At 43.4% G+C, this 17,992-nt stretch overlaps 1 protein-coding gene across 1 annotated transcript in view; it reads right to left on the reverse strand.

Annotated features, from left to right (window-relative positions):
• Positions 1-3,367: 3,367 nt before the first annotated feature.
• Positions 3,368-17,992, reverse strand: part of VSIG10L2 (V-set and immunoglobulin domain containing 10 like 2) — a 247,992-nt gene continuing 233,367 nt past the window's right edge. Inside the window, exons 11-12 of the mRNA XM_085647401.1 lie at positions 7,843-8,006; positions 3,368-5,703 (exon numbers count right to left, since the gene is read on the reverse strand). Coding sequence (XP_085503527.1) covers positions 5,591-5,703; positions 7,843-8,006 — 277 coding nt within the window. The 3' untranslated portion in view covers positions 3,368-5,590. The remainder of the gene's footprint in view (positions 5,704-7,842; positions 8,007-17,992) is intronic.

Below are 17,992 nucleotides of genomic sequence, written 5' to 3' on the forward strand. Positions count from 1 at the left end.
AGCCGCACAGCTATGCTGCCGCCATGATCGTGGTCCAAGCCAAGTGCCTTAGCTTTAAGATAGGTGCACAGCATTATCAATTCACAGTTTTACCCTTCAGCATAAACTTTTTAACATGAGTGTTTATGGAATGCCTTGCTGTGGTGGTAAAGAATCTCAGCTGCCAAGGATTCAAATGGCTGGTAAAGGGGAAAGGAGCACGGCAACGCTTGTCCCACATCCGAACAACAGTTACTCAGATTCACCAATTGGGGATAATAATCATTGTCAAAAATTCCCTTCTTCAGCTAGTGTAGCATCAAAATTCCCTGGGTGCAACACTGATTGCTCAGTTGGCTGACGCCTTCTCAAGAGTGGAGAGTGTACGGGCATTTCAGAGACTTGATTCCAGTTTTCCAGACATAATCTCTTAGTAAAAAATGATGGCAAAGTTGTTAGGCATGATGGCTTTGTGCATACTGTTGGTTCCCTATGCATGCCTCAAGATCCATCCTTTACAAGAGTGTTTGTCGTCACAATGAGTGCAGGCTTCTGAGGATCTAGTGTTGTCACCTCAGAGTTACCACAAACCTCAGTGGCAGAACACTCACAATCTCACTACAGAGTGATGCTTTGCAAATGCCCAGCCACACACAATTCTGAGGATGGACGCCTTGCTTCAAGGAAGGTGAGCCCTTATGCCCTATTTCACAATTGAGGCAAAGGCGACTCAGTGTAAATCAACAGTTTCACATCCGTGTGTTCGACTGGAAGTAGTGTTTCTATAGCTGAAAGTTTTCCATACACACTTGTTGGGGAAAAATGTACTTGGACCCACAGGCAGCATGAGAACCGTGTACTGTTTTGAGAAACAGGGAGAATACCTGTCCTACTTTTATCCTAGATGCCACATGTGGAATTGCACTAAATTAAGACACCCCTTTCTTTGAAACCCCTTCTCTAACAACGGCGAGGTGCGATAAAACCTCGACCTTCCTAGATGATTTTCTTTCACCCTTGCACCATCAATTCACTGAGGCTCTTGGAGCTATCTAGCCTTCACCTATTCATTCATTCACCCTCCATTATTTACTTTTACATTTCCTTCCATAATTCCCTCCATCTTTCATTCTTTTCTTTCTTTCATTTAAATATTTCCTTTCACACTCTCTTTTCCTTTCACTCTGTTTTTGTTTTTTTCAATGTTACCCTTAATCCTTAAGAACCAACACTTAGAGAGTGGCTCAGAACTTATTCCCTAGAGTACAGATTTGTATTTGCCTTATGTTATGTGCTTTCATTGAATATTGCGTGCATTGCACTTTTGACTTTAGGGGGCAGCTTATGCTCAACACAGAAGGAATGATTTATTTATGGCGACTAGCCATTGATCAAGGCTATAGGACTGATATGCTTATTTGGAAAAGTCATGATTAGTCAGTAGCCCTGACTTATTTATTGTGAAAATCACATTCTAAAGCCAAGTGGTGTTTTGATGAATTGTGATTACGTTTTCTTAAAGCTGGTAGGTAGATATTTTGTTATTGGGAACCTTAGACTACAATAGTAGTATGCAAGTACTTGGCTGCAAAAAAAACACAAACCATCATTTACAATGCCAATAGCTCTAACTTTAACAAATGCGAGACCTATTGCATTACAAATGCTTGTTTTTATTATGTTGCTCTCCATTGAGAGGTGCCCAATCTGAGAAGTAATCCAGACTTCATAGCTCGCTATGCAGAAGGAATTCCTTAAATACACTGTTGTGTGTGGTGTGGAAATGTGATGATTGTGTTACTTCGCCTTCTGTAAAAGTAGTGAGAATCAATGATGATGACTCAGAATATGACACGTTTCTGGAATGGCTTAGGAAGATGGGGTGACAAATGGGGTCACTTTGTTTACAGCTTCAATGTTGTTCATCAAAGTTTCTTGGTCTTAAAAGTCTTTACTAAAGTGTGATGTCATCAGGGTAATGGTTAAGATACAGCAAACAATTCCATTCATTGGCAACCTTTGGGAACAGCAGTCAATTTAGGGAAGGGGTGGCTTGAAATGTTAGTTATCACAGACATCAGTGTTGAGACAATGGTGTTAATTTGTAATTATTGAAATAGCGATGCGCAAAGAGTGAAATTTTTGGTATAACAATTTGCTATTGGGCAAGAATTATACATCCCCTAACGTCAGTGGTTTTTAACCTTTTGAGTTCTGTGGACGCCATCTGGATTACTACTGGAAACCAGGGGCCCTGACCTAAGTAGTGTTTATGATTCGAGCAGTAAAACAATACACACAAATTCAGAATCAGGCATACATCAAACAAATGATAAAATATTTTGTTTAATTCACAAACAAAAGAATACCAAAATTGAAATTTTAATTTTAATGGGAAAGTTGTAGCTTTTCAAACTTTGGTTTTATTTCTAAAAAAAGAGTGATATGCAAGACTCTAATTTACCATTTTTTTTTAGACCAAATGCATGCTCTTTTTTGTTCGGTGCATACCATTGCTTTGATTGAGCCCATATTAGATTCTGTTTCTTGTACTTTTGCTGCTTCCACAATTCAAGCTAGGTATACTAACTTAATGATTTACCTCCATTTCCAAATTCCTTTACAATTTCAGGACATCATAAAATTATCAATTTTATATTTTGCTTTTTAATATTTGTAAACTTACTCAATCTGCTAAAAGTATTTAATTTTTTTAACACTGAGTAGGCATTGGGTCCCCACAGGGAAGCACGAATACCAGGTAAAGAACTGCTGCCTTAAGTAGACCAACTCATCTTAAGAATTAGAAAGGACAGTTTTTATAAGGGTGATTGCTTCCATTCCTAATATTTGGATTTAGCCCCACCGTATTGTCCACTGTATGAGAACAGAGAGCGCACAAGTGCCCTTACTTCTATTTTTCCACTGATCTACATGCCATTTATGTTTAATATGATCAGAATCACAATTGGAAGTCTTTTTCAGATGGAGATCTTCACCTATAATGCATGAGGTGTTTTGGAGCTCCCTCAAGCAGGTTACATTGTGTTTATTGGTTCTGCACTGGTTTATGCTAGAAACATTCGCTGATCCTACACAGGTCAGAAACTAAGTTGGCCAGCACATTTACTCTTTCACTAACTTCTTCAAACTGGTCATGTTGGTCATTGAAACATTATTTGGATTCACAACGTGTGACATCCTGAATAGTTGTACTCGTGAAGAATATATTTAATTGCAGAGCAATATGAACTTGTGATGAAGAACTTCTGGGAGGAGACAACGACTTTTTAAAGATTAGAGTTTGACCTTTTCCATTGGCGTAGACACATCAGCAAATTAAAAAAAACTCATAAAAAATTCCTTGAACGACATGCTGTTTGAGACCATGGCAAACATACCAGCATACAAAGATATTTGCTGAACTTGGGGATGCCCTATTCTGAACAATATTTCATATGAAGATACATTCAGCTTATTTTTTATTTTTTTTGTTGAATATTTTATTGACCATTTAATAGGTTGCAATACAGACATAGTACATAGATCTAAGATAATTTCACTATATAGAACGTTCACATCTCTTGCCATGAGGACAACGTAAAATGCTGCAAGGTAACAGTGAGGGTGGGCAATGTATGTCGACTTCTTCTTACAGGCTATGATTGTCCTTGATAATGGCCCACATACATTAAACAATTAAACAGTGACAACAATCCGCAGGTCCGCACTCTGTTGAGCTCCATGCTGGGGGTGGTCCACGTGGATTCATTCAGCTGATCACTTGGTTATTGAGGGGCCATGAACTAAAGCTCATAGGTTCAAAGCAGGATTAATTTCACAGGACAGGAAGGAGGGTGTCTCTGTAGTTCGCGCTCTTTCTCCGCTGACCAAATGCTTAAAGAGTTCCAGTTTTTTTTGTGGCGGTGTTCAGTGCCCTCCTGGATTCACCCATCTACCCAGTAATGATAAACAATGTGCTCTGGAATGGAGCTAGTAGCGCTGTCTCATAGGTTCGAAAAGAGGAAATCCAAATGTAATTTGTGATTTGCTTAATGACATTTTATTCAATTTTGGTTTCAGAATATGATCTTTCAGTTTAGAAGTAATGAACTCTTTGAAAAAAAAGATTTAGGGATAAGTAGAATCACAGCTGACACGTGATCTCGCCTCACAGGCCATAGAGCTTTCTCAAGGAATTTGTTTTAATATCTAACTTTGAACAGATTAGTCGGGAAGATGAATGCTGAGTCCAGAACACCAGTAAATAGTCTCTTTGATCCATGTAGATTAGGATTTCGTCTGCGTGTCGTCCTAGTGTGATACCCACCAGTGATACCCACCGATCATCATCAGATTTCCCACAAAAAAAACAAGCACCCCTCTATAGTATCCATTTCTGCAAAAATAAATAGTGCTAAATATAAATAAATACGCCTCTAACGGTTTTGTGTTTTTTTGTGCCATGTTGCTGTTCTAAAATTGCATTTTTTAAGCACAATTCTGTGGTATTTTCAAAAATCTTTTGTTATTTTGGTCAAGGATGTATGTCCTTTCAAGCTGCATACCTGTTGAACGTGTGGGAGACAGTCCTCCAGTTGCTGAACAGGACATGAGTGGTAACATTACCAATTGACTGCATATAATATTTCAGGTACCCCAAACGCACTAAACATACAGAGAAACATTTGTTCCTTTAAGTGACATACTATCTCACCTGGCACAGCCTAACCAGGGGGCACACTCTTATCCAGCACTCACTTGAACTCAGCATGAGGTTGTGATGTTTCTTTACATGATTTGGGGCATTTTCAAGACTTTAGCTAGCTATGGGCGTATTATGTGTCTTAGTAGTCTTCATAGAATCTACAGCAATATTAATATGATAGTATCTCAAATATTGGTGGTTGTGCACACCTGACTACTAGAAACTACTCAAAAAATGGTCTATTAGTTCCATGAGGACCTTCACAGGATAATTGAGGGAAGGCAGTGGAGACCTGCATTCAGCTTTTAATTTGTCAAATAAATTAATAATAAGTGCAGGGGCTGAATTTTATTTTAAGGAGCCCGCCACCGGTGACGTTGAATGATAGTGTGGCTGACTACCAAGGGATCCTAGTTTTGATTCCACCTAACGCACCTTTCTTCCACCACCCTACACTTCCTGCCCTTTTAATTCACTCTCGGCAGGTACTTTTCAGTCAAGCTTTTTAAATTTGTCACTGTTTTCCTGTTTTTCTCTTCCTCCTTCTTTATTCCTTGTTTACCTTTCTTTTATTCTGGGTCAAAGTATGATGCTGAAAAATAAAAATGTGGACCAGAGTCCAATGCAAGCAACCACTGGAACAAATTGAACACTGGTCGCCTTCTATTTTCCATGAAGCATGTTGATTCTGGTTTACCAAAAACAGTGAAAGGCATGATAATTTGGTGAGCTCTCAACGTTGTTTCCACTGGGCAATTCCATGATACACCCCTTAAGTTGTGGAACGCCTACATGTGCCTGTGCGTGGAAGCACACCCATACTGGAGGATACAGGAATAGTCTGAGAGAAAGACTTTCTTCTTTTTGACAAGTAAGCCAGGATACTGAGTTACTGTATATTCTTCATGGTGCTGCTGTGACAGTGATGGTGACATTCACAGGGCTGTCATCTGGAGGGACAGCTGCAGACACCTGGGAAATTGCCGCAGCCGCAGACGTTAGCTCAGGACTCCCATCTGCAAAGAAGAAGACAGTTAAACTCTATCTAAGTTATCCAGTCCTTTGTGCTGGAGTAAATCACTTACATGAACTCACAAAACAGAGTTACATTGGAGAAGTGACTTTGTAACCATAAACACTTGTCTTGGGCAAGTTGTTAGGTCCCTTCTCTTGCAGTGCATGGTTGTAAAGCCTTACTAAACCATCTACTAAAGCTCTGGTTTTGAAACAAATGTGTGATCGAATTGAATAAATTGCATGATCACTTGGAGTATCTTGTCTCTGCTTCGCTGCTCATGAGCTAGTTGTGCAATATACAGTTATGGCTGGATTCATACTTATATACATTAAAACCGGCAATGAGAACTGCAGTTTATATAACTACCAGGATCTCTGCAGGTAGTTGTTCAGAATATTGTGGATGTTAATATGATCCACCTAATATTGTACCCAAAATATTGACTCCCAAAATATCATAAATGTAAGTGTGTCTAGGTAGGTATAGATTTACTACTCAAAAGTACACATCTCTGTATCTTGATTATATTTTAGTAGTTGATATTCTGGCTACAATATATTTGTGAAACTATATTAAATCCAATATACTGGTATCATCCTGGCTTATCTAATAACAGGAAACTTCCATTGTGCCCTGTGTTTAGACCATGTTATATACGGGAAATAAATCTACATAGTTGCTGCAGTAGAAATGTACAAACCATCACTGCCTAATACATTGAAGCTGAGGTACTGGTAAGTGTGGGGACTGATGAACGCCACTTCCAAGCTGAGAAGAAAATTCTGCTGGACAACCTTTCATGGTATTTGGCTTGAAATTAACAAAGCTGAGGTGGTGTATTAGCATTTTTCTAAAAATACAAGATGAAGGTGATAGTGTGACACTTCTTAGGTACCCTCAACATTCCTCCTTCAATTCATTACAGACTCAGCTTTTCTGTCCCCTTTTACTATCCTGACTTTGGCCTCCCTGACCCCACTCTCCTGATTGTCCTGGATTATGTATTCAGACTCTATTCTCTTCACTATTTACCAGACTCCATTGACTCTTACTTTATCTGCAAGTACTGTGCTCTTCTAAAACAACTCTTGGTTTCAATTTTTAAACACCACTTACTACTGATTATACTCTTCTGATGCCAATCACATATCTTCAGTGACTGCTAATTTCAGCTCCCAATTCCTCATTTTTCTGCTCCATGTCTTCAGTAATTCCTGTATCCATTCACCTACTTTAAATGACTTCTATTGCCTTACTTCTGTCTCATTACTCTGGGTAAAACTAACTCCATATAATCCTATAGTATATTTCAAAAGTGATTTTTCATATGGTGATTGTGCTGTTAACACGAGCTAATATTAACACACAATTGTTTGCTTTCTCCCTCATCACAGCAGTTCTCTCTCTCTCTAACCCATCCTCACATCACTGCTCTAACCCTCCTTGAAGCCTTCCTCATTTTGAACCCATGTTTTCAACTATTGATTACTGAAAATATAAAGAATGTAGTTTTCTGCTAGACTTGAACTTGCTGTTTGCTTACTTATTTAAATCTTAGATGTAGACTTCTGCAATATTGTTATTATATGATAATGCACTAATCACGTCCAAATACTTAGAAAGGACGGTGGATCTCTGAGAGTCTTCACAAAACGGAGTCATTCAAACTTATAGCTACCTGAATATTTAGCCATCATTGTCATATGTATTGCTAGTATTCTCAAAATGGAACCCTAGGATGAACTGGACGGTTAGATTACAATATCGTTTCAGATATTGGATATGCTTTCTCCAGAGCCCTGCACTGATATTTGTGGCATCACGTCTAGCGGTCGGTTGATGTAAGAAAAAGATCATGATACTATTATTCAAACAACAGTTACACATTTGTTAAAATATGGCACAATGTACAGAATTTTAAAAGAAACCTATTCAAGACCCATAGACAGCAACAGCTAAATATTTCAGTATGGGAAACTTCAACCAGTGAGAGATGTGGTTCAGGAAATGTATTGCATCCGTGAGTAAAATGAAAAATGTTTAAAATTTAAAAAGGCCAAATGTGGGTGAGTCATTTACTACTGCCTTATTGCAGTCCTCTTGCCAATAAAGAAGAAACATCATATCTCAAACCTACCAACAGCAGGGCCCTCGCCTGTTGCTTCAGATCCCGAGGCTGCTGGTGGGGCTGGAGCAGGAGACGGTGCACCTGGACCTGCATTATTCTCAGAATCCTCAATGTCTGCAGCAGTTTCCGCATCCTCCGGAGAACTAATATGTTCCCGGGCTTCAGCTGGTGCTCTGAAGGAGTTCAAAGACAAAGAAAATTTGCACTTTATCTTAGAAAATTATTTCAAGTTTAGTTACTATTTTTGAGTCAAAGGTTCTGGGTTTGAACCACTTTACGCATTCTAGTAACTCAGTATATGTTGAGATCCTCCATGCTTCCAGGTCAGTGTGGCATGATAGTGATGACCATTGAAACCCAAATACATTTGCTGTCTTTGGCATAAGAAATTAAAACCATGTATGGATCCTGATCTATAAATTTGGAGCCTAAGAAATGTGAAATCTCCATATTGAATGCTCGTCTAATAATCAGATCTTTATGGTAGGAAAAAATGAAAGTAAGACCTGTATAACTACATAACAGCATCTATATGGTCAAACAGAAGAACTTGCACACTAGGGTAAAAGATACCCCTGATTCTAAGAGGTGATTGAAAGAGAGAGAGAGAAGCTAGAAAGATAGAGACATGACTTCATCTCATACTATCAAAGTAGTTTGGGTTCCAAGAGAGGATAACAAACTTGAGTGAGATGATATTCTTTCCCGCAAATTCTTGAGGTGGAAACCTAACCAATTTTTCTAAGGTTCATGAAATCTCAGGAAAAAATATATAATATATTTCACTAACTCCAGAGGCCTGAATGTAATATTTGTCTTCATACTTTTATTTTAGGTCTATGCAACAACATATATTGTAGACAGCCAATAAAGCCTACAGGAATGCCACACATTTTGTAAAATAGTGCCAGTCAATGAGCCACTTCAGGGACAGAATGTTGGTTGAAAATTCTGGCACAAAACTGAATAGATTGGGGAAATGATACTTAGGGGAGCCATTGAGTATGTTATGGACATCATTATTTGCACATCATAGCAGTGTCTCTGTTTCCTTTACTATCACCAGATAATAACCAGATTAATTTATCCTTGTGCCTCCAATGTGATAATTTACGCCTGATGTTACTCAAAATTTGTGGTCCACTAACAGAGCTTAAGTGATTTATCTATGGTTTCTCCATGTCTCTAGATAAAGGAGATGACAAGCACGGATGGGAAATTATTATCTGGACCTTTGGCATAGTCTCAGTTATGGAGTTCTCATACTCCCTTATAATCATTGCTTTGTTTGTTTTCTGCACCTCCAAAATGGCAGTCATAAGGTCAGCCCTTTAGTGTTTATCCTGACATGATTATAGATACCTTTAATCCACAGTAGCAATGGATTACTCACCAGTTTAGGAAATGGTTTAGACAGTGGTTATGACGGTGTGGTAACTTTCTGTGCCACAAGACTCTTTGAGCTGTGAGTCTTCGGTCATACCACACGCTTATCTTTAAATCACTGGTGACACTTGGGAGAGATACCAGGGTGTTGGTAAGCTGTTTTACATTGGCATGGATATATCTGGTTCTTGTGAAGAGTGGCGCCCCTATTCAGCATTGATTAATTAAGGACTTTGAACACCGTAGTGGCAATTACTCAGGGATCTCACATTCTAAGTAGACTACTAGATAATACTTTTGACATGGGGGCTGTGTTCACCATATTCACACTCTGAGCCAGGGAATAGGGAAATGGAGATCCCTGTTGTTTCTGAACACGGATCCCTTTAGTAAAGTTTTACTTCACAGTGGTGGAATGCGTGGAGTTTGGACATTAATTGTGTTCTATCGCGAATAGAGGAGATTGTAAATGATTGTGAGGAGTCGCTTGGGGGCGGAAACACTGACGTAGTACCCAAAGGGGGGTGTAGTATTTACAAATCTGCGCCAGAGAACAGTGTGAAAGTGATTCCCTCTATGTTTGTTAATTCTCATAAAAGTAATACTATGCCTGATCAAGCCTCAGCCGCACCGATCTCCACACTTGTTGCACCAGCTACTGTAGATTTGACCATAGTAACTGAGCATGCCTCCGTACCAGATGTATGTTCCTGCGAGTCTCCATCTATTCCTATTCTCTGCTCCAATAGATTTGCTGTACTAGACCCCAACCCTGACAAGTCTAGCTCACCCATAGAAAGGGCACTCCCAATACCTTCCAGCCCTCATGGGCTTCCACCCGGCTCCTTTGAAGATCTCCAAGTTAGAATTAATAAGCTGGAAGACTTGGTTGCGGCACTTAGTAGAAAGGTGGACTTACTTGTTTCTGGGCAGGGTATGTCACAGGTCCTCCTCCCTCTCCCACCTCCTCAGGGGGTTACCCTGGCCCCTAAGTTGAGTGATCAGATCCTCCCTATTTCCTCCCAGTCTCAGGGTTCATTGGGGTTGACTCAAGGCTGGGTACCAGGGGAGGGTAACATTAGATCTGCTCTTGTCCATAGGGCCTCTGCTGAGGTAACACAACATTTTCCTCGTAATAGACCGTTGAATACACACCCCCGGAATACGCCTAGTATCCATGCCATTCCCTCTCAGAACAGGGTTGATTGTGGCCTTTTTCCCCGCTCCATGGCTGCCACCCCTGGGCCCCACCAGTCTTCTTTTAAACCTTCTGTTTTTATGACCCACGTACCTAAATCCACTAGTCGAGGGGGTTTTGAAGGAAGCGAGTCTTTGCATAACAAAGTTATCCACTGGTTGAGGCATACAAGAGGCTGTAGGTCGATTATTAGAGAGGACATAGTGAGAGTGTGTCGTCTGTCCAGGGTGGACTCCTCACTGGATTGTGTGGAGATTGAGTTTATAAATCCGACCTTGGCGGAAAATTTAATTAACTTAGAGTACAGGACATCACCCCCTGCACATTCCCACATCCAAATCCGCAGAACTCCGGTCTGGTTAAACTGCAGCGAATATGCTGATTCTGGTCTCAGACAGGTGGATTGACTTACTAACCCCTGCCCATTCTCTATCACCTCAATTCCTGCTAGTTTAATTCTTGCCCCCCCCTCCGACCTCACAGGAGTTGGTTCTACAGTCCCTGTGAAGGGCGGTGTAGCTCCCGGGGGTAGCCGAGATGAGGGGTCTCCTGTATCTGTGGTTTCCCCCCCCTCGTCACACCCCCTGAGCAATATTCGGTTTTTATCCTGGAATATTGCCGGCCTAAAGCGAAACCTCGTTGATCCTGTATGGAATGAGTTTATTAACTCCTTTGATGTTATTCTTTTCCAGGAAACTTGGAGCTTGGGCGTTGTCCATAGATCTGGGTTCACCTCTTATTTTGTACCAGCGACTAGCTCAGTTAGAGGACGCCCTTCGGGGGGTCTTTTAATATGGATTAGTATTGACCTGAACTGGCAAATTAAGCAAATTTCTAGTGTGTCTCAAGACCTCTTGCATTTATCTATTGCTGGGTTAGCATCCCACCCCGGCTTAGAAATATTTAATATCTACGCACGAGGTTCATCAAGTGCACAGGCGTGCCCCACGTTATTAAATCTCGAGTCTGAACTTTCAACCATTCGCACAGATTCGGGTGTTGTGGTCGCTGGTGACTTCAATTGCACCTTTGAACCTCTCAGCGACGACAACATCCTGGGCACGGACGAGGATGACTCAAGGCGAGGTATTCCCCTGCTTAGCCTTCCACCTCTTAAGAGGTGGTCTAAAAGAGCTGTGCAGCTTAATGCCCTGGCTATGGAATTCAGCCTTAGGGCCACTAACGGCAGAACATGTTCAGATACAAGGGGAGCGCCCACATTTATTAGAACTAAAGCCCCATCACGCATTGACTACATTCTGCTGGATGTCGAGTTGTGGCCGGGTCTCATTGATATGGAAGTCATCTCTAGGTATGAGAGCGACCACAACCCGCTTACCATGCAACTTAAGCGCGAGCTGTTCACTACACCTACCGAGTCTACCAGTATCAAGCCACTTTGGTCTAGAGAGGTTGTTCCGTCCAATTGTAATAGACGTTTAAAATGGCCCATAGTTGCTAAACGAGAGCTGGACCTAGGTAAGATCCAAAATATTCTGAGAAACAGTATAAAATCAATGGAGTTAGATCCGGACGGAGCCACCAAAGTCTCCTTGTCTATGAAGACTCCAAACGAGATTTACATGGAGACCATTACCAAGGTGGGGAAGTTTTTTGAAGTTAATACTAAAGGGGACCGCAAGTCATCTAGACCGCTTACAGGAAATGTATGGTTTACGAATGACTGCAGAGAAAAGAGACAGGACCTGGTTAGGGCTCTTAAAGAAAGGGATCAGCATTTTATTACCCATGCCCGGAAATCATACTATAGTTCAATTAAAAAGGCCAAGCGTGCATGGGATGAAGCCCATTGGCAGGATTTGAAGCACGCCGCGCGATTAAAAGACTCCACTCGGTTCTGGGACCTTATTAACATCAGCTCAAGAGGAGGGGCAGACCCAATCCCAAACCATATAACCGAGCAGCAGTGGTTTGACCATTTTTCTGGCCTATACTCCCCTGGTGAAGAGTGCCCTCTAGAGACTAGGGATTTTGTGCCTGAGGTTGTACTCCCCTCTGGGGAGGGGGACCAGTTCGGTCTCACTGAAATTCAATCAGCCATAAATATGATAGCACCCGGCAAGGCAGCCGGACCAGATGGTCTTCCTGGCGACCTCTTACTTTACGACAGAGAACTATGGGCTGTGTTTATTCACCGTACCCTGAATAACATAGCAAGGGGTCATTTAGTGCCAGACTCCTGGAAGGGGGCCGAGGTGGTGGCCATCTTTAAAAAAGGAGATAGAGAGGACCCTGCCAACTACAGACCAATTAGTTTAATTGATGTGATCCAAAAAGTGGTAGGCAGGGTCCTCCTAACCAGGATTAAAGCCTGGATTGATGAGGGCAGCATCCTGTCTCACTTCCAGGCGGGCTTTAGGCAGGGTGTCGGTACCATCGACCAGGTTTTCAGATTTTCTATACTATACTGGAAGTCTGTTATTATTGATGGGGGTAGCCTTTATCTGGCATTTATCGACCTCAAAACAGCCTTTGACTTGGTACCCCGGTCCAGGCTGTGGCAAGTTCTGGCTGATCTAGGTATTCCCCCATTTATTCTGGATCTCCTTAGACGCCTTCATGATGGCAATTTTGCAAAGGTCAGGTGGGGACAACAGGGCCAGCTGACAGGGAGAATAGCAGTAAGGAGAGGTGTCCGCCAGGGTTGTGTTCTGGCACCGACCCTGTTCTCCCTCTTTATAAATGGGGTGGCAGACTTTTTGAGGGTTGACGGGGTCGATGCCCCAACCCTGAGCGGGGAAAGAACACCCTCTCTGCTTTTTGCTGATGATACACTACTTATCTCCAAGAGCCCTATGGGCCTTCAAAAACTCCTCTCTCGTTTTACCGAGTTTTGTATCTCTAGGGGCCTCAAGATTAACACATCAAAGACCAAGCTCATGGCCATGTCCCCCTCCAAAAGGTTTAGGAATAACATCAGTGTGGACAATTGCCATTTGGAGCTTGTAACTGCTTTTGACTATCTTGGGGTGAGGGTCAACAGTAAATTGAATTGGGCTCCCCACCTTTCCAAAATGCTCCTGCTCCATAAACGGGCTGCAGGTGCTATTGTTAGTCACCAGAAATTATCATTTAGCCGACCAATAGCTGCAGCGGTTATGGTCTACCAGGGGAAGGCACTTTCTGCCTCCCTATACGGGGCGGAACTATGGGGTTTTGAAAATTTAGCAGAGTTAACAAAATCGGAGAACTGTTTCTTTAGAGCTATCCTCTCACTCCCTCAATCCACCCCATTAGTTCCTCTTCGCAGTGACCTTGGTATACATCCCATAAATGATATTGCTAGGCTGCGCCCTTTGCTATACTGGGTCAGGCTCAGAAGATCTACGGATTTAAGTCAGTATGCTGCGGCCCTGGATGATATATTACACCTCAGAGCCAGTTATAAGATCCCTTGGCTATTCAAATTAAAACATCTGGTGTATGCGTTGGGTTTGGGAGAGTATTGGGAGAGCCAGCAGCCACCTCCTAAACCCATTATGAAAAAAATCTACTGGGACTGGATTACTGCTGCAACCTTAAGGTCGCAGCAAGGTCCCCTTACTGAAAAATTTCTAGCCGTAAAACCTGTTCCTAGATTGGAGATTCTTCTGGATTTTATTGAATCCCCGTATGATAGGGCATTGTATCTTAAATTAAGATACGGTACACTCCCACTATCCGAGTTTCAAGGTGGATGGAGAGATGGATCGGAGGTTGGAAAAGGCTGCCCAGGCTGTGCCTCCACCAAGGAATCCATTGGTCATTTTCTGTTTGCTTGTCAGGCCTATAAACATCCTAGGTCTAGTTGGCTGAAACCTATTTGTGCCAACCTGGGTTGCAGGTCGCACTTGGTGGCCTTGCGCATTTTAACGTATGAGACATCCGTGCCCAGTATCATCTGCGGAACTGCAAAATTTTTGGGCAGGGCTTGGAGGATTAGACAGAGGCTTCTTGAGAAGCACCAACTCCCGAGTGAAACTCCATCTTTAACACCTCTGCCCTAGTTTCTAAATCTTCAAGCAAAGATGCTGTCTGATTCTACCTCTCTTGGCACTTTTTACTATTAAATTATTCTTCATGTCGTCTTTCAGGCAATGAATTATGTTGTTTTAATCATGTCAATATTTTACCTGTATATATGGGGTACTGTTGTTGTAATGGGCTTTTTTATTCAATACTGTTTTAATAATGTTTTATACTTTTATGATATTCTATATATCGAATAAAGTTACTACAACAACAACAACATTAGTCAGTGAGCTTCATAATAACTTTTGGCTGTTGAGTCTGTCCCAGAATTAATGGAGATAGACTGTGGACTTTTTTCAACCCCCACAAAGGTGGTGAGTAACTGCAGAGGTGGTGCTTATCATTTGGTTTTGAACTGCAGTTGTCGTAGTGCTGGAACTTAGGTTTTCTGCTCTTTGGGGGATATTCCCCAGAACATGTGATAAGCATTGCAAAATTAGCTGAACGCAACTTTGCATATCGCAGTCTATCGCGGGAAAACAACGCCTTGTTAACTTAGTATTCTCAACCCAGTGGCACCATGCGATAGTCCCACGACAACAAGTCAACTTACTGCACTAAAATCAACTCGACACTGCAAAAATGCGAAACACGAACGCAAAAAAGTTGCGATGAGGCCAATCGCGATACAAAAATCAGCGATAACCAGCGACAGGCCTGCAATTCCCACGCATCATGCGGGAAAATGCACTATAAAAGCAGAACAAGAAAAACACAACAAAAACAAAATAAACTCCGTAGCAACATGGATGCACCTGGACCGAGTGCCCAGGTCAGCGCGAACCCCACAAGCTCCACAGACCACCAGCAAGGAACCTAGGGGTCAGGGAAGGCCAAGGAGAAGAGCAAGAGGAAGATGCAGTTCAGTCCGCATGACAACTGGATCGTCGTCATGGAGGTGACAGAACACCAACAACAACTGTCCGTCACCTCCACCGTGTCATTGGCAACACAGACGGAAAAATGGCATTCCATCGTGAATGCAGTTGGAGTGTCGAGGAGGCCAAGATGCGCTGACATGATGTGAAAAGCCAAACCAAGCAGAAACCCACTGCCAACAGGAAGGCAGCAACGCGAATGGAGGTGGGAGTCCTGCGCCACTGGAGGAGCTGGAGCAAATGGCGGCAACAGTCATCAGTGTGGAGACGGTGCAAGGAGTCGGGAGTCCGGACACTGCTCGACATGACCTGACACAACATCAACAGGGTGAGTAACGAGCAGGGACTGGGGGGGACAGGGTGTGATGGGCACAATGGCACACCGCACACCCACAATGACCCTGGGTCATGTCCCTGATCCCCGTGGCACACTGCAGCACACATACAAACATCAAGTAGGCCCCCGTCCGCCACGTGCCCAAAGGGGTCCCACCCCACACATCACCAATTCCACAACACACACATGCACCCGTGCGAAACACAGCAAAGATGGGTATTTGTGAGCCACACCGACAATGCAAGTGACACTACATGATGAGCAGCATGGCTGGAGTACAATCACCATCACATAGTGCACGCCATGAGACTGAGGTGGCTGAGTGTGGACCACAACCGCAAAGGAGCAGGTCACACTCTGATACATCCAAATCCACAAACAACCACTGACGTAAACAATACATCTGCAAACAATTCACAAAAGTACAAAAACCATCCAAGAGCACAAATGACCCAAGTCACCAACATTACTGCACCTTAAAGGCACAAAAGCCAAAGGCACACCACCTCCAAGGGATAAGGGGCAGCAAAATCACAGCTGCAGGGGCAACTCTCCCACAATGCAGCACACACACACATAGCAATGACAGCACATCCACAATGTGGTACACAGTGCAACACTTACACTGCAGAACAGATGACACAACTGGGTCCTCTTGTGCGTAGAAAATGGCCAATCACATCTGACATAGCAGGAAACTGTGAGATGAAAATGTACATGTACAACCTCACCTACGTCATGTAGCCCAAATGTCCACTGTCCCGCATCAAATAGTCTGCTCCTCTCAAACAGTCACAATGTACATTGTCATGCAGTCTGTATGTAAACTTGAACAATGCGTCAACATACATGCCAACACAATGTCAACAAGCATCTCCCCCTCACATTGCAGAGGGACAAGCAACACCTCCAGCAGAGCAGACCAGACAACTCTGCAGTGATGCTGAAGAGGACCTCCACACTTTCAACACCGACGCCCTACAACAGTTAATGAACATCTTAGGTAATTGACCTCCAGGAGCAGGGCAGCCCAGCTGCATCAAGGATACCCCACCCCCTGCACAGACCACACAGTTGGACGCACCCACCACCACGGCTGGATCCCAACAGCCCACCGAAGCACACATCGCATTCCAAGGCCAGGTGTCAGACTGTCAGAAGGGGGTGGTCGAACAGGTGCAGGTGGGGTTTTACCTCATGGAAGCCAAGCTAGATCACATATGTGGGTGGCTAAGTCCCATCAGGGACCACCTACACTCCCCAACAGAGACCCACACTGCAACAGAGACACAGGCCTTTGCACATTTCCAAGACTGAACCACACCCAGAGCCACGGGATAATCATCCACACCCCCACGCTGAACTGGTGTACGCCACCCTAATTCACTCCCCTTACGTATTGAGTGGGGAACAACAAAGCTACATGTGCAAGGTCTCACCTGCTGCCTGCGGTGACATGGCTGCGTCTGATATACACAGTACAATGTAATGTTGTAGGGCCCAGGGCCCTAATGCATACATCATGAGCACACGGACACACTCAGATAGTTCATTGAACTAGCTACGGGCACGTGCGCTCGACACCTTTATTGCCATGGTCACATGTACAGTGACGCCTGTGCTGGATGTGTGTGGGGTGAGTGTGTGCCAACCCTCATGGAGTCATTGGTGCTGGCAACAACTTGAACAGTGATCACAATTAAAGCGGAAACAGAAAACACGGGCAAAACATAAACAACTGTAAAGCATCATGGTGGTAGCCGGAGAAAGTACAATGTTCACCCAATATGCAACCAGAATGGTCCATGAGTTGTGGTGCACTGAGTTAGGGGTACCTGAAGAGCTGATCAGGGTATCAAGTTGATCATGGCACCCACGACAGGTGTGAGCAACTCTGATAGTCTGGCAGTAAGACACCTCCGACTCTGGCACCTGTTGTTTGGAGTTGGTCCTGGCAGTGGTGGCGTGTGCATCCTGCGGTGATGCGACGTCCGGGCAGGTTAGGACTTGATTTTATCTGTGAGCCCAGGTGGACCACAGTTGAGGCCGAAGGCAGTGGACAGCGCTGGGCCACAGACACATGGTCTTTATAACCCCCAGCCCATCGACCCAGAGGTCATCCAATATAATATCAGACAGGGTCTTTGGCTTGAGCTGCACAGAGTTAGTGGCCCCGGATGCACTGCGGCCGGCACAGGCACACCGCCACAGGATGGTGGCTTGCGGTGCAGTGAGATAGGGCCATGCGAGCTGAGCGGGTCCTCGTTGATGTCGAAGGTGAATGTAGCAGAGGGTTGTGGGGGACAGTGGAAGGTGTCCTCCAGGGCA

Source organism: Triturus cristatus, chromosome 3_2 (genome assembly GCF_964204655.1).
Source record: "Triturus cristatus chromosome 3_2, aTriCri1.1, whole genome shotgun sequence".
Lineage (NCBI taxonomy): Eukaryota > Metazoa > Chordata > Amphibia > Caudata > Salamandridae > Triturus > Triturus cristatus.